Raw genomic sequence first — 25456 nt, forward strand, 5'->3', positions numbered from 1 at the left:
GCAGCTATTCCGCAGCGTTGATCCAGGGGAAGGCAAAAAAAACCCATGCGGTATAGGCCAATTTACTTCATTGAGGAAAAATTCACTTCCCGACTCCAATCTGGCAGTCAGATTAAATCCCTGGATTAATTAACTATCATTAAGCATAAGATGTAATTTTATTGTTCTCAAGAAAGGCGTCCAGGCCTCTCTTGAACTCATTAAGTGAGTTGGACATTACCACTTCCTCTCCCAGAGAGTTCCAGAGTCTCACGGCTCTGACCGTAAAGAATCCCCTTCTATGCTGGTGCAGGAACCTCCTTTCCTCCAGACGCATAGTGTGCCCCCTCGTCTTTGTCACCATCCTTGGTATAAACAGGTCATGGGAGAGATCTCTGTACTGCCCCCTGATGTATTTATACATGTTTATGAGGTCTCCCCTAAGCCTTCTCTTTTCCAAAGTAGGATGAAGTAGGTGCTGGTAAAAAATCCGCGCTCCTCCGTAGTGAAGAAATATGACGAGAGATTGTATAATTAAACAATCTTATGGTTTATTGTTAAAAGCTACGATTACTACGCGTTTCGTGGACGTCCCGTCCACTTCCTCAGGTACATAGCTGATGTAGACCGATTTATCAAACGGTCTTATATACATAAAACTACACGTGGTGAAAAAAAAGAGAAAAGCCCGCTGTTATTCTTGGCGCCAAGACCAACCAACGGTTTACAGAGAGACAGTGAAATTATTTATAAATAGATTAAATAAAATTATTGGTCGACTAATTACACTCTTATGCAGATAAAATGAAAACCATAGAACAAATAATTAAAATGACCTCTGAAATGTAATGATCCAAATGTTTTATAACCCTAGGGATTCTGTGCTGGCTGCAGCCCTTCGTCACTAATTCTTACATGAGTTGTGCATTTCACAACTCATTAAGGTGAGCACATTTTCTTTTTACCCACGTGGTTGTTGTTGGATAACAGCGCTATTGCGCCCCTATCTTTCTACTTCTTTTCCAAAGTAAATAGGCCTAATTTAGACAACCTCTCTGGGTATTCTAGTCCCTCCATTCCCTTTATTACCTTAGTCGCTCTTCTTTGTACCCTCTCTAGCTCCAATATGTCTTTCCTGAGCACCGGAGCCCAGAACTGTGCACAATATTCTAAGTGCGGCCTTACCAGCGCTTTATACAGAGGAAGAACAATGTTCTCATCATATGCCCCTATTCCTCTTCTGATGCATGCCATGACTCTATTTGCCTTCGCAGCTGCTGCCTGACACTGGGCACTCCAATTTAATTTGCTATTAACCAAGACGCCCAGGTCCTTCTCCATGTCAGATTTCCCCAACGGTTTCCCATTTAATATGTATGGGTGACTGCTGTTTTTCTTTCCCATGTGCATGACCTTACATTTATCGGCATTGAACCCCATTTGCCATTTTTTGGCCCAACTCCTCAATTTATCTAAATCCTCCTGTAGCTGTGCCCTATCCTCATCTGTATTAACTACTTTACAAAGTTTAGTATCATCTGCAAATATTGCTATTTTACTATGTAACCCTTCCACTAGATCATTAATAAATATATTAAATAATATAGGGCCCAAGACAGACCCTTGAGGCACCCTGCTAGTAACCCTGACACCCCCTGAGCTTACTCCATTGATAACCACCCTCTGCTTTCTATCACTCAGCCAGCTATTTACCCACATTATCCCCCAGACCAAGCATTCTCATTTTATATACCAACCGACAATCAAAAACATAGTAATTGATAAGGGGTTGTCCAAGTAGTGGACAACCCCTTTAAATCTGAACCCAGCAGGTCACCACAGTAGAGGACTTGCCTTTACTTCTAAATACAAAAAATGTCATTTCACATAAAGGAGCATGCGTCGTTCTCGTACTGATTTATTACTTAATTTATAAATCTGAACCTACACGGGTTATGGAATAAAACTCTTTTTAGTCAACAAAGTAAATTAAAAGTAAAAAAATAGGATTATTATAATTCCCAAAAAAATATCAAAAGGTGAAAAGCTAATACTTACAGGGATTGAAGGGCAGCCAGAGAAAAGAGTGCAGAGAATAAGGAGAGATGTGGCAGATATCAGTTACAATAGATGAAAAAGATAGAAATATAAATAGAAGAATGCCCAAAAAAAACCAGGAATGCCCCAAACTGAGCGTGGTCCTACTAAGCCTACTACTTTAAGAGGAATGTCCCAGTAAGATTGGGATTCTTGGCAATTATTCTTTTACTTTCATGCAGAAATGTTGACAGCACTGCTCTGATCCAGACCCAGGCATCTGCATAAAGAAATGCAAAATATAAGGGAGAATTCCTTTATACGAAGGTCTGGGTATGTCCCGGATGGCGATAGGAACCTACTGTTTATTGTCGTCTCAAATCATGTCCCTTTCCCCCTATTAAAAATAAAGATATTAAAAAAATACACATATTTGGTATCGCCGTATCCAGAAAAGTCCGATCTATCAAAATATAAAAGTAATTAAACCTGATCGGTAAACACCGTAAAGGAAAAAAAATCAAGAACGCCAAAATTATGTTTTTTTTGGTCTCTGCAATTCCACAAAAAAGACTGTCACAAACTATCAAAATATGACAGCTATCCCGAAACGGTATCAAGAAAAATGGTGTCTTGTCCCGCAAAAAAATAAGCCATCACAGAGCTCCATCAACTGAAATATAAAAATGTTACAGGTCTCAGAAAATGGCCACACAACCCCAAATTTTTTTTGTAAGCTTCTGATTTTTCTTTCACCACTAAAATAATAAAAAAAATGGACATGTTGGGTATCGCCACAATCGTACTGATGACCAGAATCATACTGCAAAGTCATTTTTACCACAAAATCTACAGTGTAAAAACAATTCCCAGAAAACAATGTCGGAATTGCATTTTTTTTTCACAATTTCTCCCCACTTGGAATTTTTTTCCATTTTCCAGTACACTATGTGGTAAATTGAATGGTGTCAATCAAAAGTACAACTCGTCCCGCAAAAACACGAGCCCAAATGTGTATGTATGGACAGAAAAATAAAAGAGTTATGGCTCTGAGAAGGGGAGGGAAAAACGGAAACGCAAAAATGGAAATTGGCCCCATCGTGAAGAGGTTAAAACTTTACCCCAATAACCCCATGATTCATAATTCTCAATATTTTATATAAAATGGCTCCAACCAGATAATACATACTCCCATTTGTCACCATCAATTTAATGTGTCCACTGACCTGGGTCAGGTGCCACACATTCACATCTGTAGGTGGTGACGTAGTCGGGCTTGAAGTCAGAATTGATGGGGTAATATTTGAAGGCTCCAATCATTTTCTTAACAGCATCATAAATGAAAATGAAGCTGATGAGGGTGGAAAAGCCTTCCTCTGTGAAACGTGTGATGTACTTAATGATGAAGCTGGCATCGGTGGCCACCAGGATAAGGCACTGTAGAGCTGAATGGAGGCCGATCCACAGGCGGAATTCCATGTAGTCGATTTCATTGCTTCTGCAAGTAGATAAGGCTACTGGTAAAGAAAGCTAACAGTAAGGCTACAAAATACAGGGGTAACTTGAAGCTCCTGGGCTCCATTCCAAAATTTGCTAGAAGGTCATTATTTAAAGTAATGGTCTCCTTCAATATTGGGCAAAGGGAATTCAAGTGTGACTGCACCCCGATAGTTATGCCTAGCTACTAAACATCCTATATTGAGTTTCAATTTGTTTAACCTTAAAGGGAGGGGTAACTTGAAGCTCCTGTGCCCCATTCCAAAATTTGCTAGAAGGTCATTATTTAAAGTAATGGTCTCCTTCAATATCCCTTAAAGGGATCGTCTGGTACTTTATTCTTATTAATATCAGAACAGTGTGGGGTGCGACACCCGGCACCACCAACGATCAGCTGTTCTCGATGCTGTTGGTGGCCAAAATTGATCAGTTGTGGTGTGGAACTACACAGCTCTGTGGCCGCGGTGGGGTTCTGCAGACCCTATTCAAATGAGCAGGCATGGATGCAGCACCCGCTCCGCAACTCATCACTTTTGACCCATGAACAGCTGATTGTTGACAATGCCGAATGTCGCACCCGCACTGATCTGACATTGATGACCTTTCCCAAGGAGAGGCCATCAATATAAAGTACTGAACAACCCCTTTAAGTTAGGTAGATTGTGTCAGATTGGTTAATTAGATGAGGAAAGCTGGACTGGGCTGTAGAAAGGCATCAGCCCAGCAGCAGGACATCTATGTTCTCCTCTGGGTTCAGAGGAACAGGAGGAGCACTGCCAGAGCCATATAAAATGACCTCTATCGGGCTACTGTTGTGTATGCGTCTAACCAAACCTTCAGAAACAGATTCCATGAGGGGAGGTCCGATGTCCTGTAGTAGGACCTGTGCTCACAGTCCAGTGCCATGTAGCTCAGGAGCGGTATCGGTCCGAGAGGTAGATATACAGACCAGGGGACTGTCCAGTAGTGGGCCATAATTTTTTGGAGCAGTGTAGTTGTTCATTTTTGTACAGTTAGAGCAGGGGTGGGGAACCTTTTTTCCTGCCAAGGGCCATTGGGGTATTTAAACCATCCTTCTGGGGCCGTACAGATTGTGCACTAATTCCACCCACAAAGTAAGTCTTGACACTGGTGTTAAAATACATGCGACAAGCTACAGACTTATTATACGTTGGAGGAGTTACATTGCAGTGTCAGCAGATGGCGCTGTTGTATCTGTTGAAGCTTAATAATATGTAGTATATTTAACTGTTTCTCTTGTTTAAACTGTCCCTCCCTAGTATAGCAGCCATCTTAGGATAAGTAAAATGTGGTATCTCCACAAATGTCTGATTGCTGTTACTTCTGCAGAAGCTGGCACTGGGGTCAGGACGTAATCTTTCATTGCCCATGCGTTCTCACAGAGCAAGAAGAAATTAAAAGGCCGGTGGCCATCAAAACACAGCTGCTGGCCCAAGCACTGTGGTCCCCAGGAATCAGCCCGGGGGCCCCGTGGGCCTGCGGTTCCCCACCCCTCAGATAGAGGATAAATTCAAGTCAAGATGTCTCAATGAATGTGGTCACAAAACTGCATAATGTTACATATAAGCTATGCAGACCCAAGGAGACACAGCACATCCCCAATTTAGCTCTTTTGCATATGTCAAAGATTAACTAATTTTTAGAAATCGCAAAAGGTAATTTCTTCCACACCCAGATGTTCCTGATCAGTGATTGACACCTATCTCTGTGCGCAAGGAAGGTTGTCAATCACTGATAAGGACCGCCCCCTTGACTGCTAAGCCCTGAAAGAGCAGAGACTTCAATTCAGAGAATACAAGTTACCCACAGAGAACACCTACACAAATATTAGGCTAATGTCAAACACTCAAACCATAGAAGCAAAATCTTTTAAAAAAATGTCTATAAAATTTATATACTTTAATCAAAAGCTTTATTCAAATTACAAATGATATGTTGTCATATAAAGTACCACCAGCAAAATGCATATGCGCTTCAAGTAAACTGACCATCACTGATCCATAACCCCTGGCCAGTAGGTTGTATTTGCAATATATGGATATAATGTTCGTTATATAATATCCAGGGCACGGGTATCACGGGACAGAACACCTCATGTCCGTGCGTCCTGCAAGTATCACATTACCCAATGGCATTAATCCTCATTCATCCACATTGACATTGCGTAATCTGGATCAGTGATGCATACTTTCCATATATAGAAGGGCAGTTGTTCAGGATACATCCACATTCCCTAGTTTCCTCACTGGGCAGTATTATTTTGGCAGCTGTCTGGTAGTGATCTATGGGCACCTTACGGCAATGTTAATTTATGACAGTATTATTGGATACTAAACAATATATTATAAGTAGTGTTGAGCCACCCCCGTAGTGTTCGAGTTCGGTTCGGTTCGTCGAACACCCGTGTGTTCGCCGAACTGTTCGTCGAACTGTTCGTCGAACACCTTCGAACACCGTTAAAACCAATGGCAGGCAAACAAAAACACATAGAAACACATAGAAAACACCTTCAAAGGTGTCCAAAAGCTGACAAACTGCTCAGAAGACACAACTAACACATGGAAAAGTGACAAGTACATATAGTCATGCGAAAAGAAAAGAGGTGGAGGAGTAAAAGGAGGGGGAGACACAGATATAGGCATGTCATGCCCTTCTAAAATCCAAAAAGTGAGAAGCCGACACGGCCAGTCCGCTCCTGCCCGTGCCACCTCCGTGTCGCCGGGTTTGTGCCAGAGCCGCGGTGAACCCTGACGGCCAGCCCCCCTCTCCCAATACTGGTGCCTGTCCGCTGGTGGGTCGAGAGAGCCCCCCTGTGGTGGAGGCAGCTCTAAGCTTTTTAATTTAAATTGTCCCTCTAATTTGAATGAATACACTTTAAATCCATTTACAAGGATCTATTGGAGGGCAAGTCTCATGCCAGCAGCCGCGTAATTCCAGCTCCAGTAGCGTCCACTAAAGCTGCTGCAGTTAAAAAGCTTTTATAAGGATCGAGCTCGGCTGTCCACCGCAAGGCATCCTAGTGCCAGTCCCAGCCCCTATGCCTTGGGGTGCCTCCTGATGCTCTTCACTAAGTATCCCGTGGTCCCGAAGCATTTCCTTTGAAAAAATTAAGTGTCCAAACTACAGGTGGTGTAGCTTGCTTAACAGCCGGGATAATCCGCTGACTAGCAGACACTGCTACTAGGCACAAAGTATTTCCTGGGCTAGATGCAGTTAAAAATTTGTAAGTAGATACTCTCGTTGGATGCTGAGAAAGCATTCCATAGAGTCTCCTGGCACGCCATATATGATTCTCTTAAAAAGCTTGGGGTAGGGGTCTAGGGGACCCTTTTATAGCCAAAATCACGGCCCTGTATCACAATACGTCACCTAGGCTGAAGATAAATGGAACTGTAGCACCGAGGGCTCGGTTGCTACAGACGTATTGCACCTCACCCAGAGGTGTGATATCTCACTCTCAGATAAGGATGGAGTGTGGATCAGGACCCGACACCTGCATGCATTACACCACATTGCCGTGGGGCAGGGCGACCAATATGCCCCTGAGATGGGCACGACAGTCCCTGTCCCTGGCTGGAGTGGGGGGAGGGAACACTGAGGAAGGGGAACCCTGCAGTGCAGGAGCAGGGAGGAAGCAGTTCCTGGGTGCATTGAGAAGGGAGTATAAAAGGTGGGCACCATCTTAGTTCAGTGCAGAGAAGTCTGAGCAGAAGTGGCAGGGAGCAGGGGCTCTGCATGAGCTCTGCTCCGGAGGCGGGCCTAGTAACAGAGGCCCAGGCCTGCAAGAGGGAGAAGGAAGGAAGAGGAGCGGAGAAGGCTCCAGGAACGAGGAATGAAGGGATCCCAGGGGTGCGGACGGGCGAGTCGCCACCGCACGCCCGAATCCACCTGCGTGGAGGGGTCAGGCCAAAGGGGGAGACCGGTCCCCGAACTAGTGGAGGCAGGAAACGACCCTCAGCTAGAAACCGGAGGCTCTGACATTTTATGTGGCGCAGCCCCTTGCTCCACCCGCTAGGAAGGCACCACATAGGGTCAGGGAAACTGGCGCCAAGTTTACCAAGAGGAGGCCCGAGGCAGCCGGACAGAAGTGTTGGTAAGAAAGGCCAGACAAAGGACACACAAAGGGGGTCCTGTGAAGTGCTCCAAAGTTATCTGGGAGTTGTCTGAGCCCCTCACCTGGTGAGCACAGTACGACGTGGGCAGCCGTTACCTGCAGACGTGGTCTGGATAATAAGAACTGTGAGTAAAGGCCCTGAACTGCATCACTGACTCCGTGTCGTTACTGCTGCTGCCCTGCACCATCACCCCCATCCTCCGCATACACTACCCTGAGGCTATACTCCTCCCGTGGGGAGTTATGCTACGCTCTGCTGCACCCACAACACCAGCCTCAGTGGTCTGCCCTGTAGCGGCGGTTCACTCTGACCGCAATCCACGGGTGGCGTAGTCGGACATTTAAACATCAAAACCACATAAATAGTTCCGCCACTGGTTTGACCGCCCTGAGCCACGGAACCGGATCGCCGCCACGAAGACTACAACCACCAGCATCCACCAAAAAGGGTCCGGCTCCGGGTGTCCCAAGGCCCAGGGGGTGCGTCAGAACATTTTCATCACCTTTCACAATCACCAATGGGACAAGGCAGGGATGTCCTCTGTCCCCTCTCTTATACATCCTAGTGACGGAGCACCTGCTCTCATCAATTCGCCATAACCCCAATATTAGGTGGATTGAGGTGGGAGGCACCGAGTACAAGTGCTCTCTATTTGCTGATGATGTCCTAGTATATATCACTCAATCACATATATCCATCCCTGCTGTTATGGCTGAAATAGATCACTTTGTTACATGGTAAAATTTTAAAATCAATGCAGCGAAGTCTGAGTCCCTCGATGTCTCCCTCCCTAAATCCATATAGGATTCCATCCAGTCCAACTTTCCCTTTGCCTGGCCCTCACAGGGTATCAAATACTTAGGAATTCCTATTCATAGAGACCTCTCCCATCTATGTTATCTTAATTTTGGGCCCTTTATTGAACAATTCCATACAGACCACGGTTGGCAAGTTAGAACTGTAAGATTCACTACGTGAACCACTGGTGTTTTGTGGAAAAGCACATGTACACCGCGTTCCAAATTATTATGCAAAAAGTGTTTAGGAGTGATAAGGGAAGAATTTGTTTGTTTGTCAGTTAAACTCATTGATGGTGATGTGTGTCAGGGCTCTTTATATCACTGTAAGCAATTGCAGACACCTGTGCTAATTAGTTTGGCAGGTGTGTCCAATGAAAGGCAAGACTACTTAAGAAGGCTCTCTCACATTATTAAGCAGCCTACATTTTCTGCCAAAATGGGAAAGAAAAAGGATGTGTCGGCTGCTGAGAAGCAACAAATTGTGGAGTGTTTAGGTCAAGGCATGACTACAATCAACATTGTGTGATGATCAGGATGAAGTGTCTTGGCAATCAAGAAGTATGTAGCTGATTCACAGTACACACGTGTGCGTGCTGATAAGGGCAAATTGAGGACTCTTTCCTACAGGCAATTACGTCAGGTTGAAACAGCAGCGGCAAAAAGCCTTGTCATAGCAGCAGACAAGTTTTTGAAGCTGCTTGTGCCTCCAACGTCCCCCGAACAACAAGATGCAGGGTCCTTCAGAGGTTTGCAGCTGTGCATATGCCATCCTGTCGACCTCCTCTATCCACTTCACACAAGCAGAAACGGCTCCAGTGGGCCAAACATTACATGAAGACTGATTTCAAAACTGTTTTGTTCACGGATGAGTGCCGTGCAGCGCTCGATGGTCCAGATGAATGGAGTGGAGGATGGCTGGTTGATGGACACCCCACGCAAACACGGCTACAGCGCCAACAAGGAGGAGGTGGAGTAATGTTTTGGGCTGGAATCATGGGGAGAGAGATTGTCGGCCCCTTTAGGATCCCTGAAGGCGCTAAAGATGAACTCCATAATGTATGTGGATTTTCTCAAACAGCACTTCCTGCCATGGTTCAAGAAGAAGAACCGTGTATTTCACAGCAAGATCATTTTTCTGCATGATAATGCACCATCTCATGCTGCACATAAAACATCTGCATCTCTGGCTGATATGGGCATAAAAGGGGACAAACTTATGGTGTGACCCCCATGCTCCCCTGACCTCTACCCCATTCAGAACCTTTGGAGCATCATTAAAAGGAGTGTCTATGATGGCGGGAGGCAGTTCACATCTAAGCAACAGCTCTGGGAGGGTATTCTGTCCTCATGCAAAACAATTGAAGCAGAAACCATCCAAAACCTGACAAATTCAATGGACGAGAGAGTTCAGAAGCTCCTTTCGAACAAGGGGTCCTATGTGAAAATGTAACATCACCTAGAATAAAGTTTTGAGTTGAAAACTGTTTGATTTCAGTTTCTAACAACCTGCTAATGCTTATAATTTCAAAAATGACCATTTTTTTGGTCTTTATTAAAATGAAAAGGTTGATCGAAAAGTTTGGGGGATCTAAGAGTGTGGCAACCCAGTAGTCATGATTACTTCGAATTCTGACAATATGAGGGTCATGCTGCAGGTAGTGCAGCAAGAAGGCACTTATGTGTCTTGCGCATCTCGGAGCCCCAAAATTATTTTCCGGGCTAGATGCAGCTAAAAATTATTATTAATTTTAAATCTGGTGAAGCTTATTATAGATGGCCTAATAGGATCAGTGCTGCACACTGCTACAAAGCCCAAATTATTTTCCAGTCAAGATACAGATAAACATGATTAGTAATTTGAAAGCTTAAAACGGTTGGTAGGGTGATTTTAACCAATCATCAAGATTTTACTCTCCCCAGGATGACACAGGGGTAGAAAAGTCGTTTCGGATCCATGATTTGTTCATCTTTATGAACGTGAGTCTGTCTACATTATCAGTGGAGAGCCGCGTGCGCTTATCTGTCAGCACACCACCAGCAGCGCTGAACACACGTTCAGACAGAACGCTGGCTGCGGGACATGACAAGATCTCCAAGGCGTAAGTTGCTAGCTCCGGCCATTTATCCAGATTGGAAGCCCAAAAAGAGCAAGGGTCCAGTGACACAGTCGTGGCTTCAATGTTTACTTGGAGATACTCCTGTACCATCGTCTCTAGGCGTTGACTATGTGTCAGACTTCTTGTCTCCTGTGGCCTTGCAAAGGATGGGCTAAAAAAGTGGTGAAATGATTCCGCAAAATTGATGTTACCAGCAGATACTGTGGTTCTGTTACGGTTTGAGTGCTGAACACTTGACGGTCCCACGGTTGGCAAGTTGGAACTGTGAGATTCACTACGTGCACCACTGGTATTTTGTGGAAAAGCACATGTAAGATTCTGCAACAGTCTCTGCTGATACTCCTGCATGCGTGCATCCCTTTCTATGGCAGGAATAATTTCTGCAAATTTACTTTTGTACCGGGGATCTAACAGTGTGGCAACCCAGTAGTCAGGATTATTTCTAATTCTCACAATTCGAGGGTCATGTTGCAGGTAGTGCAGCAAAAAGGCACTCATGTGTGTTGCGCATCCAGGAGCACCAAGTCCCTGTTGTGTTGGTGGCGAGGTAGCAATCATGCTTCCTTCCTCTGTCCTCTCCCCCCAACCTCGCACAACAGAAATGTGATCAAGGTCTCCCTCATCTGATGAGTCTTCCATCAGTTCGTCCTCCACTTCTTCCTGGGCTCCTGCACCTTCCTCACTAGTTTGGCTGCTACCATGCGCCCTGGTAAAATCATCTCCCCCACCCTCACATGCCTGCCGCCTTGGTGCTGCCGACCGTCTGGACCTTGCAGATGTTAGCCCTTCCGCATACAACTCCTCCTCCTCTACTTCCTCCACCTCCTCTTGTGCCACCACCTGACTCCGAATTCTGTTTAACATGTGCTCCAGCATGTAAATCACCGGAATAGTCATGCTGATAATGGCATCATCAGCACTAAACATCTTCGTCGCCATTTCAAAACTGTGCAGAAGGGTGCATAGGTCCCTGATCTGAGACCACTCCTCCAGCGTGATTTGCCCCACCTCTGAATCTCGTTGGCCCAGGCTATACGTCAGAACGTATTGCACCAGGGCTTGTCGGTGCTGCCACAGTCGCTGCAACATGTGCAGAGTTGAATTCCACCGGGTAGGCACATCGCATTTTAGCCGGTGAAGTGGCAGGCCCAACGACTTCTGTAGAGATGTAAGTCGCTGAGCTGCGGGATGCGAACGGCGGAAGTGAGCACACAGCGACCGTGCCCTCTGCAGAAGGCCATCTAGTCTGGGATAGTGGGCTAAAAATTGCTGGACAACCAGGTTCAACACGTGAGCCATACAAGGCACGTGTGTGACATTGCCCCGGCGAAGGGCCGCACCCAGGTTTGCAGCATTGTCGCACACGGCCTTCCCTGGTTTCAGGTCCAGTGGAGACAACCATTCATGAAATTGGTTCTCCAGAGCTGACCACAACTCCTCAGCTGTGTGACTCACATTTCCCAGACATTTCAATGTAAAAACCGCCTGATGACGTTGAGCCCTACTGCCAGCATAGTAAGGAGGTGTGCAGGATCCCTTCTGCGCAGTTAGAAAGCTTGTGGCATGACCAGACAGGCTTTGGGTGCAGGTGGAAGACCGAGAGGAGGTTGAGGAGGCAGAAGCAGTGGAGGAAAAATGACATAAAGAGGATTGACGCACAACTCGTGGGGACGGCAAGACTTGGACAGCAGCCCCTTGTCCTGCTGTCACCATAGTTACCCAGTGCCCAGTCAGCGACATGTAACGCCCCTGTCCATGCCTACTCGTCCAAGTGTCTGTGGTGAAATGCACCCTGTCACACACAGAGTTTCTCAAAGAAGCGGTGATGTTGTGTGCGACATGCTGGTGGAGCGCAGACACACCTTTCTTTGAGAAGTAGTGCCGACTGGGCATCTGGTACTGGGGCACTGCGACGGACATAAGGTCTCGAAAATCCTCTGTGTCCACCAGGCGGAAAGGCAGCATTTCTGTAGCCAAGAGCTTGCAGATGGTGAAATTCAACCTCTTAGCTTTCTCATGGCTAGGAGGAAATGGTCTTTTACTTGTCCACATCTGAGGGACCGAGGGCTGGCTATTGTGCTTAGACGGGGTTGATAAGGGTGTCCCCGGCAAACTGCCGGTCTGTGAGGAAGATGCAGGCGGACATGTTAGGTTGCCTTGATCCAAAGGTGGTGCTATCGATGTCGGACAGCGCTCAAGACCAGCTGGTGTTACCACCTCCAAAGAAAATGATGACCTGCCAATCACGCTGGCTGTTGCGGGTAAAGAGGTGGCAGGTCTGCGCCCCAAAACAGGTGTGACTGCTGTCCCCCCAGTCACAGAGGATGAAGAGGCCGCGGATGCACAAGATATGGCAGACGGTGGTTGGCCCGGCCGGCTAGACCGCATTGTAGCACACTGAGCTTCCCACTGCAACTTATGCTTCATGTCCATGTGCCGGTTCATGCATGAAGTACTCAAACTATGTATTTTTTGGCCTCTACTTAGCTTTTGCTGACAAATGTTACAGATAACACGAGTTGGGTCATCTTTATCGATCTGAAAAAATGCCCAGGCTATGCAAGGCTTAGCACCCATGCGACCTGAAGAGCCACCACGACTTGTGGTGAGAGGCAGAGTTGTGTTTGAGGATGCAGTTGTTGACGTGCTTCCAGTACTACGTCTCTGTCCAGGAAGGCGCAACCTGACCTCGTCGTCACTAGCATCTTCCTCCACCTCCTCTGCTGACCTCATCTCTTGGCTGACTGTGGGTTGACAGTAAGTGGGATCTCCGACCTCATCATGATCACCCTGTGCGTTATCACACCCGTCGTCCTCAGAGCCAACCTGTTCCTGCCCTGACAAAAAACTAAAGTTGTCGCTCCAATCAGGTATTTGAGTCTTATCATCGTCTTCCTCATTGTCTCCACCAACAGGAGTTACAGTTTGGGAATGAGGGTCTACATTATGGTCAGAACCTTCTGCGTCTGGTCCTGGATCCGACTCATAAAGATTCTGGGCATCAGTGCAGATCATTTCCTCGTCTGGATTCACAGAAGCGCTGGAGTCTACCTCTGATTCCCAGGCTATAGTATGAGTAAACAGCTCTGCAGACTCAACCATCTGTTCTACCTCATACTCAGACGGGCAGCTGGAGATTTGGGAGCTGTGAGGAAGCAAGTGCGATTTGGGTGACACCTTTGAGGACTGGAGTATTTGTGATGTTGAAGTTGATGTGGAGGAGAGCCCACTTAAAGGAGCACTTGATATCCGTTGAAGCACCTGCTGTTTTTGTGCCTCATCTGGAATTTGTAGCGATTGGCGTGGCCGTAAGAAAGGGATCTTATCACATTGTCCGCTAAAAGAAGTAGACATTTTAGTTTGGCTGGAAGATGGTCTTTCTTCTGCACCTACCCCACGGACACAACCTTTTTTCCCCTTCCCAACACGCCTATTCCCCTTTCCACCAGCAGCAGGCCTTTTTCCACTCATTTTGGTGGTTAACTAATTCACAACTCTGGAGTTGTTTGCACAAAAAAACAATGGATGGTAACCGAGCAGAGCTGAGTGGCCAAACTGTGGTATTAGGCCAAAACTATTGGCTGGGTTAGATGCAGAAAAAAATTATTTTTAATTTGCAACCTGATGGAGGTCAGTATAGATGGACTAATAGACCAAGTCCCACACACCGCTAGAAGCCCAAATATTTTTTCAGAGCTAGATGCAGAAATTTTTTTTATTCAATTTGCAACCTGATGGAGGTCAGTATAGATGGACTAATAGACCAAGTCCCACACACTGCTAGAAGCCCAAATATTTTTTCAGAGCTAGATGCAGAAAAAAATTATTTTTAATTTGCAACCTGATGGAGGTCAGTATAGATGGACTAATAGACCAAGTCCCACACACCGCTAGAAGCCCAAATATTTTTTCAGAGCTAGATGCAGAAATTTTTTTTATTCAATTTGCAACCTGATGGAGGTCAGTATAGATGGACTAATAGACCAAGTCCCACACACTGCTAGAAGCCCAAATATTTTTTCAGAGCTAGATGCAGAAAAAAATTATTTTTAATTTGCAACCTGATGGAGGTCAGTATAGATGGACTAATAGACCAAGTCCCACACACTGCTAGAAGCCCAAATATTTTTTCAGAGCTAGATGCAGAAAAAAATTATTTTTAATTTGCAACCTGATGGAGGTCAGTATAGATGGACTAATAGAACAAGTCCCACACGCTGCTAGAAGCCCAAATATTTTTTCAGAGATAAATGAAGAAAAAAATTATTTTTAATTTGCAACCTGATGGAGGTCAGTATAGATGGACTAATAGACCAAGTCCCACACACTGCTAGAAGCCCAAATATTTTTTCAGAGCTAGATGCAGAAAAAAATTATATTCAGTTTGCAACCTGATGGAGGTCAGTATAGATGGACTAATAGAATGATGCTATGCCCAAAAGATTTTACTTCACTAGGTGCAGTAAAAAAATTGGTATTCTATACACAGGTGTTATATCTTGCAACACAGATAGGCTACTCCACTGACTAACACACTCTGCAATATGCCAAAAAGGATTAGCTTTGCTAGATTCAGCCAAATGCTGTGAAAAAAACTTGCACAGCACTGGCACAGACCTGCCTGGCAAAAACTGATAGGAACTGATGTAACCTAGTCCTGAAAAGGACTGCAATTACAATTAGTCTTTACTCCCACAATCTATCTATTTAAGAGCACAGACCTGCCTGATAAAAGTCGTAGGAAATGCTGTAACCTAGTCCTTAAAAGGACTGCAATCACAACTATTCCCTACTCCCAAGCTATCTGTATATTTGTGCGAAAATTGGCTTGAAATTAACAAGGTATAGCGCACACAGCAACAGCGGTGCCGTCTAACACGCAGCTGCAGCAGTGAGAAAATGGTGGCGACGGGGAAAATGGCTTGGTCTTATAGGGCAAGGACATGTGACATACACTGCCAATCACACATGCCCTTGCTTGTGTGAAAAAAAGCACTTCGCTCCGTGTGTGCGCTGCTGATAGGCTGACAGATTGCACCTCCCCACTGCAAATGCGGGAAAGAGAAAAAAAAATGGAGATCTTCATTGTTCCTGCAGAGATCCATCCCCTGCCCCTCCCCCCACCCCGCTGTACACTCAAACTGCGTATTAACATTAATTTTCATCATTACTGAGAAAAAATCCAGTTATGATTTTGGTGCACGAACAGTTATCGAACATAACCTCGAACAGCCGAATTTTTCTCAAATTGTTCGTGTTCGCCGACCGGCTCGAACACGCCCAAAACAGCTCGAATTTGAGATTGGCGAACAGTTCGAGTAGAACAACGCTCATCTCTAATTATAAGGGAATATTGCACAGCCCGAGGCCAGCCCTGCACATGAATGTGACTTTCTGTGGTGGCAGATCTGGATTAATTGCCTTGAAACCTGAATTTTAATTTACAATATGATTTCACAATACAAAAGGAATACATTATTAGATAGATTTCCAATAACTGGTGAGGCTGTTGTACTTACTTTGAAAATAAATGGCAGAATGACTGTATAATCTTTTATCAAAAGCTAAATTCAGCCACTTCCCACCTAGCCTGATTGACCGCTCACCAGTGTCCCTCCTCCCTGCTGAGGTCTCACACTGCTCAGTACAAGCTTCACCTGTTAGTCAGGCTGGGTGGGCAGAGATTCATGAGAACTCTCACTCTTTAGCTGCACTCGCACAATGATAATCTTACTATCAGGATTATACAGCCACTCTAACATGCATTTTCAACATAAGTACACAAGCCTCATCAGGTCTATTTAATAATGATTGGCTTGTGATCAGCAAAGAAAAGGAATATAGTCTCTATGGTAATTATTACTTTGGATTTGGAGCACTAATGATTTATGGGCATTGCTGGCGCATGGCACGGTCAGCAGCAGCATGGTCATACATACTTGCTAAAATCAAACAGGAGCTTTTCAAAGATGAGAATGGGTCCGGTGCTGCTTAAGATGATCAGAGGTTGTCCAGCGAAGAGGCAAAACACAGAGCCCGTCATTGCGGTACCTAGGAAGCTCTCCATCACACCCTGAGAGGAGAAAAGACATTCAGTCATAGTCAGTTTTCATTTCCAACATTACAGATTGTCTTGTCTGGAAAAGCCATTTTCATATACTGACTTTGAAAACAGAGTTAATAGAGAAGGAGTCACGTGATTAAGAGCATCGATGTTATAGGGGTTGTCCAGTGAAGATAAGTTATCACCTATCCAGCTGAAGATGAATATTATGTTTGCTATGTATCTTGTCTATGCTGTGAGCTCCATATCCACTAGATGGCGCCAAATCCTATATTATAGATCAGGAAGGGTCTCCATCACGGACAGGTCCGGTTCTATTACTTGTGTCTTAGTATATAGTTTTATTCCAATCTCTGTGGCCATAAAGAAGCAAAAGATCACGTTTTACATCCCTGCTGTAACTACTGCCCAAATTGCTATAAAGTAATTCTGGGGGTTTCCCACAACTTAAAAAAACACTCTTTAAAAATGGGCCCATGGCAGTGCTAAAATAAAAAAAACTTACCTAGAAGACCACTGCAGACAATCAGTGGCTGCTGATTCCTTACAGTGGTCACCTGACTGCTGCCGGTTGTCCTCCGCTGGTCTTTTGGCTTCCTCTTCCAGTATGCCATCGGCCCATTTTTAACTAGAGTTTTAGTGTTAGACAACCCCATTTAATGAGGTGGTCTCGACAGGTTAAATGGTTAAAAGTGCTTGTAAAGGTTCAAGTTCACTTGTTATTAAAAATCCTCTCTGTTATCATGAATGGAGGGATTTTTACTCTATAGTGTACAGCTCATTTCCTAGGTTACCAGGCACCGGTGCAGACTATCAGCAGTGGCCGGTCTTCACTGGCATATAGTGCATCATTTGAAAGCTGTGTGATATAGAGCTTGTAAGCGCTGCTCTGAGGCTGGCCGACCCGCTCAGTTCTGCAGCTTCAGTGCCCCTGCGCTCCTCTGATGCTCCAGAGGAAAAGTTGTCTCTGCTGGCAGTATTGGAGGGCACGCAGTTCGGCACAGTGGCACAACAATGTAGATACTGTGTTACTGCGTAAAGGACCTGCCTGAAAATACGTCAAATGAAAAGTCGGATCAGCAAAACGCAGTGGTTCCCTCTGAGCAGTTTTTTAGACAGTGGCATTTCTGGATACCCACTATGCTGCGGACCCCAAAACAGCTGCAGTGCACTTGAAAGGGGCAGTGGTGCAGTTCTATAATCGTGGGTAGCCCTCTTAATTGTAAGGCTGCATTCACACATTGCTGTTTTTTGTTACTGTCGCGGAAGACAGTGGATTTTTATCATAGTTGCAGCAAAAAACACATTGGCCGCAATGCGTGACAGCAAGCTAATGGTCAGCTGTGACTTTCATGCCATTAAGGGCTCGTGCAGACGACTGTATTTTCGGTCCAAGTGCGATCCGACAAAACATCAGATCACACTCAATGGTATTCTGTGGGGCAATGCACATGTCCGATTTTTTTCCTAGGACAAAAGTGGTCCGAGAAAAAAATCGTAGCATGCCCGAGCTTGATCCAATATTCAGATCGCACTCGGCCATGCAAGTCAATGAGTGCGTGGGAAACCATCTAACTGCACTTGGATGTCATCTGAGTGCAGTCTGACTTTCGCAGTTTTTTTTCTCCATCTTCCCCTCATCCAAGAATATCGGATCACACTAGGTGGTGGTGGACCTCAGCCTTAAAGACGCCTCTGACCCCATTCCAGGCTTCCATCCTGGCTCATACCTGATAGTTGTCTGTAGCGTCTCCCAGCAACCCACCAAATGTGATGGCATTTGTTATACAACCGAGGTAGATGAAAAGAATGGCGGAAATGGACTGAATGTGGAAGGCTTCATAGAAATCACTCAGGAACCATGGCAGTTTTCTTTTAATGTCCAGATAAAGTCCTCCACAGAACCTGCGGGGCAAATACTGACATCAGCTGAGGTCACCAAGAAACCTGTGATCCGATTTTGCATATTTTTTACTTGATTTTCACTTTTAGTCACAAAGTTATGTTTTTTTTTTATTATCTTCAATTAAAGTAAATCTCCACTTTTCATTGCCATCCATGTCGTTTATAGGTCCAATGTTCTGTGCTGATTAATTGAAGAATTTAGCATTATTATTATTTTGTGATATTATTGTGAATGTATTGATTGCCTTATTGTATGTAATCTGTAAGCAGGTTTTTGGTATGTAATCTGAGATCAGCATGATGTGGGTGGGGACTGAGAGCCTGATTCCAGTGATGTATCTCGTACTAGGCTGTGCGTTGCTATGTCGATAAAATCAGTGTTTTATCAGGTGGTGATTATCACTACAAGACTAGGTGCCTCGTGCCTCCGTGTCCTCCTGCTCGATGTGACCCCGCACCAAGAGGCTCATATAGGATCACTATACAATACGCACACAATGCAACATTCACTCCTTTCAATGCATGCACATATGTATGTACATACTAATGACATCAGGGGTGGATTAGATTAAAGGGAATCTACCACCAGCTTTTTGCTACCCCATCTGAGAGTAGCATGATGTAGGTGCCAAGACCCTGATTCCAGGGATGTATCACTTACTAAGCTGCTCAGTGTTTTATTTACTGCAGATCTAGCCGTTCTCTGAATGCTGAGCTCTGTATAACCCCGCCCCCACCACTGATTGGCAGCTTTATGCCTATGCAGAGCGTACGCAGAAAGCTGCCAATCATAGTGTGGGCGGGGTTATACAGAGCTCAGCATTCCGAGCTCTGCTAGATCAGCAGCAGAAAAAACTGTGATTGTATCAAAATGATAGCAAGCAGCCCAGAAAGTGACACAGCACTGGAATAACGGGCATTGTGCTGTTTTTGGATTACATAACAAAACCTGATGAAAGATTCCCTTTGATGCCATAGAGTACAATGATCAAATCCTATCTCCCCATTAGGGGCAGCTTACGATAACATTGAATATCATCCACATTTATAGTTTTAATGGAAAGGAGCTATACTTACTGGTGAGCTGCCTTCATAGGTACGAACATGGTGGTAAGGCTATCCTGCCACCTATATAGTGCTTAATATTTTGATTTTTTTTATATGTGATATGACTGCTGTGAATATGAATATGTTTTATATGGCTCCTAAGGAGTATGAGACCAGCCTTCTGCATCACTAGGCCATTCTTTTCTAGTATATTCTGAAAAACGAGTTATTTGATTTCAATAAATCAACGTTTTTTTTATACATATTGGGGAATTGTTTTCTTTCTATTTTGTGGTGGTAGCTTTAACCCTTTGAGAGTTGCCCCCTGGTGATCATGTATGGCGCTTAATTGATTTCATTTTTTTATATGGAAGTTTGAAAACTATGAAAAACTAGAAATCATTTTGAAGAACATTAAATGTTTTTGTCTGCTCCACACCTTCCAGTCCATGAAAGTTCTTCTCCAATCTCATGGGCACCAGGCATCTCTCCATCCTCACTCCCGCCTCCACCACTCCCGCCACCTCCGCCACCGGCTGACCCATTCATTTGTCCGGCTTCATTAACTGAGAACACTGACTTCCTGCAGAAGACAAAGATGAGCTTGTTGACTTTCATTAAATCATATAACATTGGAGGAAACGGTGGCGTGAACCTTGGAACAGCTATGGAAAGGTAGGGGGGTGGGCTGGCTCTATTTATGGAGACCACCACAGAAGGAAGTCTTGCTGGAAAGAATTAGTGATACAGTGATCGGTGTATGTACCTTGTATATACCTACCTCTGATCCGCTGAGGGGATCTTTTTGGGAGGCTCTATTCTGATGGTAGGATCCCATTCTCCTGGTGGAAGGACAATGACTTCATCCAAGAACTCATCTATTCCTGCAATCAGATCCTCACGATCTCTGGCTTTGTAAGCGACATCACTGAACAACTAAAACAAGTAGATTGTAGGATAATACAATGGAGCCACTGGTGCCACTGGTAGGTAAGATTGTATTATGACTGTCACCATGGGATGGGTTTATGAAAACCTTGCCAAACAGTGGGAGCTTTGGAGTTGGTTGGAGGCATTCCCGGGAGGACTGGGGTGGAGTTAAGGTGGGACTTAATTCTCCTTGAAACGTTGGCAACTATGCATTCAATGGTTGTATATTAGATTAGAAAAAAGTCTATTTTCTTTTTTTATATATTTAGCAACAGTTTTCCACGGGCTCCGGCTGACATTGCAACTCAGCTACACAGCTACAGCTGAAGCAAAATTATTGTTAGTAAGTGAAGAAATAATCCCCCGAAAGTGGAAATGATGGGATTAGAATTGACTCTTTAAACAGACACTATGGGGCTGATTCATTAGGCTGTTTACATCAGTTTTCGGGAATAAAAATGCTTAAAATTATGCAAAATTTTTGCAGAACTCCGTTGGCAAAATGTGTGACTTTTGGTGGTTTTACGTCAGTCTAGGCCAGCTCCACCAACTTTTTGAGAAGTAGGTAGAGCACGGCTAGGAGAAGGCATGGCTGAAAAAATACCATAAAAATGGTGTAAATAATGATACAATTGTAAAACAATCCCAGACTGATGTACATTTCTTGGGGTGGTGGATGGCCGCTGTGTAAAGGAATGGAGAAGCTATCAACACCCCACTTGAAGATCATATAGTTATATAATCCATTACCATGTTTTGAATGTTGTATTATCTATTTTGTGGCCCGCAGCATTTAGCTAACCTGTGGATAGGGTTAACTATTTGGACCAACCCATGGTGGGATAAGTAAAGTGGGCATAGGAAATGCAGTTTCTTGGTGTTAGGCATATAAGGAAAAATATTGAAAAGAGAAAGACCTATGGTCTTAATATTAGCAGACCTGCATTGAAAAGTAGTGGTGTGTGCGAAGAAGGGAGACCATACCAAGATAGCATGTCTTGAAGTAAACGCGTATTAAGTTGCAGAAGGAATCCTTATCTCAGGCAAGTGGGGCCTACAGCAAATGTTATCTATACTAGATAAGAAGGTGAAGTGTAGCCAGACCCTAGGGTTATAGAAGGAGAAGATGTCCAGGCTGGGACATGAGTTCTCCTATGGGAACTGACAATGCAGTGGCACAGCAAGGAGTTTGCGGCCCACATCGAATGGGCTTTGAGAATAGTAGTGAGGAGTCGTACAGACGCATCTCAGTCGGTGAGGTCCTCACATGAAGGGAAGATGGAGATTCCCATAGTGAGTAGATGGAGTAATGTACCGTCACTGGTTTCTGCAGAAGATAAGTGTTATATCTGCTATCTGATGTATATACTTCTCATCAGTTTGCTCAGTAAAGAAAAGTTTATTTTTGGTTTCTGGTCTCCCTCATTCATCTCTGCTTTGTTGGGTCGGCTTTGTTGGGTCCCGGCCTGTCATGTCAAGCAGCAGCATGCGGTCTGCATTGGCGTATCACTAAGGTAAAAGCACACCCACCCAGCCAGGATCCCCACCTTCCTGTAGTGGGGCGGGGTGTGGATGCAGCCCTCGGCCACGGCCAACCTGCCCTTTACAACTGAAAGGTGTGACAAATTCATTAAGGAGTGCCCACCTCTTAACGAATATGGTGCATTTTACTCCACCGCACTGTTCATCATGACTGGCATGCAAAACGCTAGTTTTAACGAATTGGGGCACTAGTATATCTACATTAAAATCACCTATGTAGTATTCATTACTTACATCATCTACCATTAAGGTTGCAATGGCTCTGCCAATTTCAATGTAGGACTTGATTTTACCCATTGGACCCAGTAAAATAAAGAGGAACCTAGTAAAGGTGGGAGGAATAATATAGTTAGTAACAGTAATACCCCTTCTACTCTATATATCGCATGCTTACACCTATTGTAGAAGAAAAGCTGCTTACAATAAACTAATATTTTCAAACATTATATAACTTTTCAGGCCAAAAAGTAAAAAAAAAATAATAATTTCATCCAGTTTTCACATTTTTATTATTTTTAAGAAATATAAGCACTGAGTTTTACTAGAGGAATTGTATAAAAGGAAAAAGGAAATCCACAGTACTGGAGCAATTGACTTCAGACTCCTGCAATAATGTGCAAAAATAGAAGTGCACTCCTAGGATATGTCATTCTGTTGCTTCCATTATTCCTATTCCATTTAACTATGAGTTCTTTTTATTTATTTATTTTTTTTTTATCTCCTAAATTTTCTTCTCGGGTATGTGATTTGAGATAATGCAGAATTACTGAATATTTTGAGTGTCCTCTAATGCAGCATGCCATGGCTTCCAGTATTTGTAGATTATTATTAAAGATTTCAGCCCATGTATTTTCTGTACTATTCTTCAAAACTAAAATAGATGGACAGTATACCACTCTAACAAGAATTAAAGGGGCTATGCAAATGATCAAATCCATTTTTCCAAAAGCTGTTGACATAATGAAAAAAAAAGAACAAATAAGAAACTACTCGTTTATTCTTTCTCGTGATGATCCCGCACTAACGATCCAGCGATGCTTTCCGTCTTGTTTACTTGCTGCCGACACAATCAGTGACTGCAGAGGTCACGTGTTGTACTATGAGCATCAATGTTAAGTAATAGAAGCCATGATGCTGCCGTGGCCATGTGTCAGCCACATATAAACCAATGGAGGTGGATAATCAAGGGAAAGAGTAGGTGCGCAGTGTTTTTTTTTTTCATTATATAGGTAGCTGCTCTTTGTAAAAGAATTTGATACAGTAATTTGGATGACCCCTCTAAAGAGGACTTGTTTCTTGCTATAAATATGTCATTTTTTACTTGATGTAAATATAAAAAAGTATATTTTAATCAATACATCTTGGAATAATAAGTTCCACAATTGGATGTGTTTAAAAATAATGTTCCTGTGCTGAGATAATCTTATAAATGTCACTGTTCCCCAAAATCTGGTGTTGTTTTTTATTTTTATTATTATTATTATTATTATTTTATTTTCCACTCTATGACTCCAATTTTATAGAGATTAATTTTGTGACAAAATCTGTATGTACTTGCTGGAAAAAAATGTAGCATGTTCCCTAAGACAATGCATTACTTCGGTTACTGCTGGATGAGAATACGTCCACATCATGTCCACACATCAGTGCATGAAGTTTATAGGGTCAGGTAGTCAGGTTTCTTAAATATATATTATCACCTATCCACAAGAAAGGTGATAACCTATAGGTCTTGGGGGTCTCAATGCTGAGACCCATATGAATCGACAAAACGGGGCAGTTTATTAGAATAGGATTGTGCAAGCCCAACCGCCGCTCCGTTAATTCTTTTCAGAATAGCCGAAAAAACCTGACGGCAGCATTCGTCAGCCCAATAGGGAATGAATGGAGAAGCGGTCGAGCTAGGACACTGTTCTAACAAGCATAGAAGTGCCTCGTTCTCCCAGTGATTGGACCCCCACCGAGCTAGGAGATATAATCTATCCTACTGATAAGTGATAACTTATCTTTCATGGACAGCCCCTTTAATGAGGGCTAGTGCTGTTATTGTATGTGTCAATAGGCTGGATACTCAATAAAGTTATTATTAATCAGAGGTGGATTCACTAAGCAAGGCATTAAGTTTGGTTATGCAATCAGTGGGGAGGTATTTTACAGCACTTTCTTCAGTGTTAATTAAAATCGGGCCACCCCTTTGAGACAACGTGTCATGGAAATAACACTATTGATATATGACTCTGTTATTTATGCCTTATGAGCGATTTAAAGGGAATCTGTCAGTAGGATAAACCCTGCTAAGCCGTCTATATGGGCATGAAGCTCATAGGAAGCTGAATAAAATGACACCTTGATATCTGCGATCTGATGTCTTATTCCAGAGGAATCCACATTTTTCTTAATATGTAAATGAGCTGTTCAGGACTATGGGCCGGACATAGATCTCCCTGAGTATCTGCCTCCAGAGATTATTTGAAATGAAAGGGGATGTTACCAGTGTTAGACATGTAATGATGGACAGTCTTCTCTCCTGAGCTATATGTCTCACACTGGTAATGCCTTCTTTCATTTATAATAAGCTCTGAAGGCAGATTCTCAGGGAGATCTATGTCCGGCCAATAGATCTTAACAGCTCATTTACATATTAAGAAAAATGTGGATTTCTCTGGAATAAAACCTCGGATCACAGATATCAAGGTATCATTTTACTCAGCTTCCTATGATCTACATTCCCATATAGACGGCTTGGGAGGGTGGATTATACTGACAGATTCCCTTTAAGTTAATATAAATCTTAGCTATTACCTGGTGGGCACTGGAACCTCTGTGACGCCTCCAAGCATTAAAGACTGGACCAGTCGTACAAATGCTACAAATGGTTTGTCTAAGAAGTCTACTTCTCCAATAAAAACATTGGAAGCTTCTGCATCCCGAGGAATTTTCTTTATAAACTTATTTCTCAGCTGGAAGAACAAAGAGGGACAAGATCAGCATCACATTGACAACTCAGGGGCCACTGCTCAGGATTCTCACCCTTTTACCAGAATAGTGGCCGAATCCAAAGAGTGTCTTTCTCTTTGGAGGTCCTGTCCTGTCTTGCATTACACAGACAACTGATTGATCTGAATATGCACCGTGTAATACTTCATTTCTCCTGTGGTGGAGCTGCAGGGAAATTAAAGACTTACTGCCAGGTTTCCTCACAGATAACAGCTGATCACTGATGATCCCAGCAGTTGGACACTTCATGATCAACTTATTGCCCAGGGCCCTTTCTCGCACGTACGGCTAAAGAAAAGGACCCATTTAATTCATCAATAGCTTTAAAATGATTGCTCTTACAAAATAAAGTAGAGAATTGTGGTGCATTTCTCAATTAGTTGCCACTGTGACTTCAAAATTGTC

General features: G+C 43.8%; 1 protein-coding gene across 1 annotated transcript in view; it reads right to left on the reverse strand.

Moving 5' to 3' along the window:
- SLC4A5 (solute carrier family 4 member 5) overlaps positions 1-25456 on the reverse strand; it is a 126685-nt gene that overhangs the window by 51584 nt on the left and 49645 nt on the right. The window contains exons 7-13 of the mRNA XM_073653579.1: positions 24857-25014; positions 22289-22376; positions 20364-20518; positions 20022-20165; positions 18361-18535; positions 16506-16639; positions 3243-3514 (exon numbers count right to left, since the gene is read on the reverse strand). Coding sequence (XP_073509680.1) covers positions 3243-3514; positions 16506-16639; positions 18361-18535; positions 20022-20165; positions 20364-20518; positions 22289-22376; positions 24857-25014 — 1126 coding nt within the window. The remainder of the gene's footprint in view (positions 1-3242; positions 3515-16505; positions 16640-18360; positions 18536-20021; positions 20166-20363; positions 20519-22288; positions 22377-24856; positions 25015-25456) is intronic.

This window comes from Phyllobates terribilis, unplaced genomic scaffold (assembly GCF_046119375.1).
Source record: "Phyllobates terribilis strain yellow unplaced genomic scaffold, ASM4611937v1 Scaffold_11__3_contigs__length_659146591, whole genome shotgun sequence".
In the NCBI taxonomy this organism is placed as follows: domain Eukaryota; kingdom Metazoa; phylum Chordata; class Amphibia; order Anura; family Dendrobatidae; genus Phyllobates; species Phyllobates terribilis.